Raw genomic sequence first — 2,129 nt, forward strand, 5'->3', positions numbered from 1 at the left:
ACACACACACACATACACACACACACCCACCCACACACACATATATATATATATATATATAAACAAGCATATATATACATATATATATATATTTATATATATATATACATTCATATACATTTATGCACATTTATGCACACACACACCATATATATATATTTATATTCGTCACACACACATACACACACACACACACATATATATATATATATATATACGCATATTACGTTTATACGTATATACATATATACATATATACATAAACACATACATACATACATACACTCATATATATATATACATATACATACATATATCATAGAAGGACATGCATTTATACATATGTGTATGGCAGCTGACAGCAGCTAAAGAGTCTTGTCTGATAACGGTTGTTTTTTTTTCTTCGCTTGTAGAATACCTTGCCCTGCCTGACGCTCGAAGGAAAGATAATCCTCGAGAAGCCAAGTAAAGTTGCCACAGCTCCTGACGGTAACGGTGGGTTATACAGAGGCCTGGTTACCGGTGGAGTGCTTGACGATATGAAGGCGAGGGGCACGAAACACATCCACGCCTACTGTGTAGATAATGTTCTGGTAAAGCCAGCCGATCCTTATTTCATCGGATTCTCCATTGAGCGCAATGCTGATACTGCCGCAAAGGTAGTGCCCAAATCCGCGCCTCAAGAAAAGGTTGGTGTGTTGTGTCAAACGGCGGATGGCTTCAAGATCGTCGAGTACAGTGAGATCGAGACTCGACTCACGGAACTGAGAAACAAGGACGGGGACTTGCTTTTCGATGCAGGAAATATTGCAAACCATTACTTCACAATGGACTTTTTGGAGGACGTCTGCACCAAGCACCGCGAAACCCTTACGCATCACATAGCGCTCAAGAAGATTCCCACCATCGATGAAAAGAAGGAAGCCACGAAGCTGGATGGCATGAAGCTAGAACTGTTCATCTTTGATATCTTCCAATTCTCAGAACGTCTGGCTGTGTACTACGTTAATCGTGAGGATGAGGTAGGTATTGTCTATTGTTACGGCTTGCATACTTGCACGCGTTTTAATTGTTGCCACGTTGTGCACGTAGCTCGTAGTCCTTTGCTTGATACATACATTGTCACAGAACTCACATTTCAGTCAGATACCATGTCCGGACAACAACCTCATCCGTTCTCTATTCACCTGCGTGACTACTCAGTTCTCACCTTTGAAGAACGCTGCTGGGGCCGCGGATGGCACATCGAAGCATTGCCGAGAGGATTTGTTAAGTCTGCACGCACGCTGGTTGAAGCGAGCAGGTGCACGTCTGGAAGAGGGTGCTGAGGTGGAGGTGTCACCGCTGAAGTCATACGACGGCGAAGGTTTGGCGTCAGTCAAAGGACAGACGTTCACTGGTACCAATCACCTGGATGAGTGAGCTTAGTACTAACGCTCTGGGCGTTCTAGATATCAAGATTGCAACTTATTCGCATTGTGTTTAAGGTTGTAGTATAATTAGGAATCAAGTAAAGATAGCGGAGCATGCGGTTTGTAAGATGTATGTGCCCCCGCATACAAACGAGAACAGTCTTTCTCCAAACATGCAAAATTGGAGTACGAATATTCTTAACTTACAAATATCAACCTTCATGACAAATTTATAAGTGTCTAATGGTTTGATGGGATAATTTACAACTGTATACTACGATTGTATGTTTGGAAAGATACTCTAGGTCCTGCAATATATATGCCTGAATGCTTTACTTTTAAATTTAGAGCTATGTACTATGCTTGAAAGTGTTAATAGATAATCAAGGGCTGTGTACTATGTACCAGTGGTTTGTACTATGCTTGAAATTTTCAAAGATAACCTAGGGCGGTGTACAGCTTATATGCTTTAAAATGTAATCTAGGGCTTTAAATGACAATTTAGGAATACGTACTATGCTTGAATGCTTGGAAAGTTGCACAATGCTCGAGTCCATAAATAGGTATTCTAAAACTGTGTTGTACTATGCTTGGATGCTTTAAAAAAACAAGTTAAATAGGGCCGTGTAATATGCTTGAAAGCTTTGTTTTAAAAGTAAAAGGGATAATCTAGGTCTGTGTACTATGCTTGAATCCTTTAAAAGACAATTTATGATT

General features: G+C 40.3%; 1 protein-coding gene across 1 annotated transcript in view; it reads left to right on the top strand.

Moving 5' to 3' along the window:
- The window catches only part of SARC_05168 (hypothetical protein), a 3,916-nt gene extending 2,281 nt beyond the window's left edge, over positions 1 to 1,635 (top strand). Inside the window, exons 4-5 of the mRNA XM_014300982.1 lie at positions 414 to 1,022; positions 1,204 to 1,635. Of these exons, the coding sequence (XP_014156457.1) occupies positions 414 to 1,022; positions 1,204 to 1,422 (828 nt within the window). The 3' untranslated portion in view covers positions 1,423 to 1,635. The remainder of the gene's footprint in view (positions 1 to 413; positions 1,023 to 1,203) is intronic.
- The last annotated feature ends 494 nt before the right edge of the window (positions 1,636 to 2,129 follow it).

Source organism: Sphaeroforma arctica (genome assembly GCF_001186125.1).
Source record: "Sphaeroforma arctica JP610 unplaced genomic scaffold supercont1.320, whole genome shotgun sequence".
Lineage (NCBI taxonomy): Eukaryota > Ichthyosporea > Ichthyophonida > Sphaeroforma > Sphaeroforma arctica.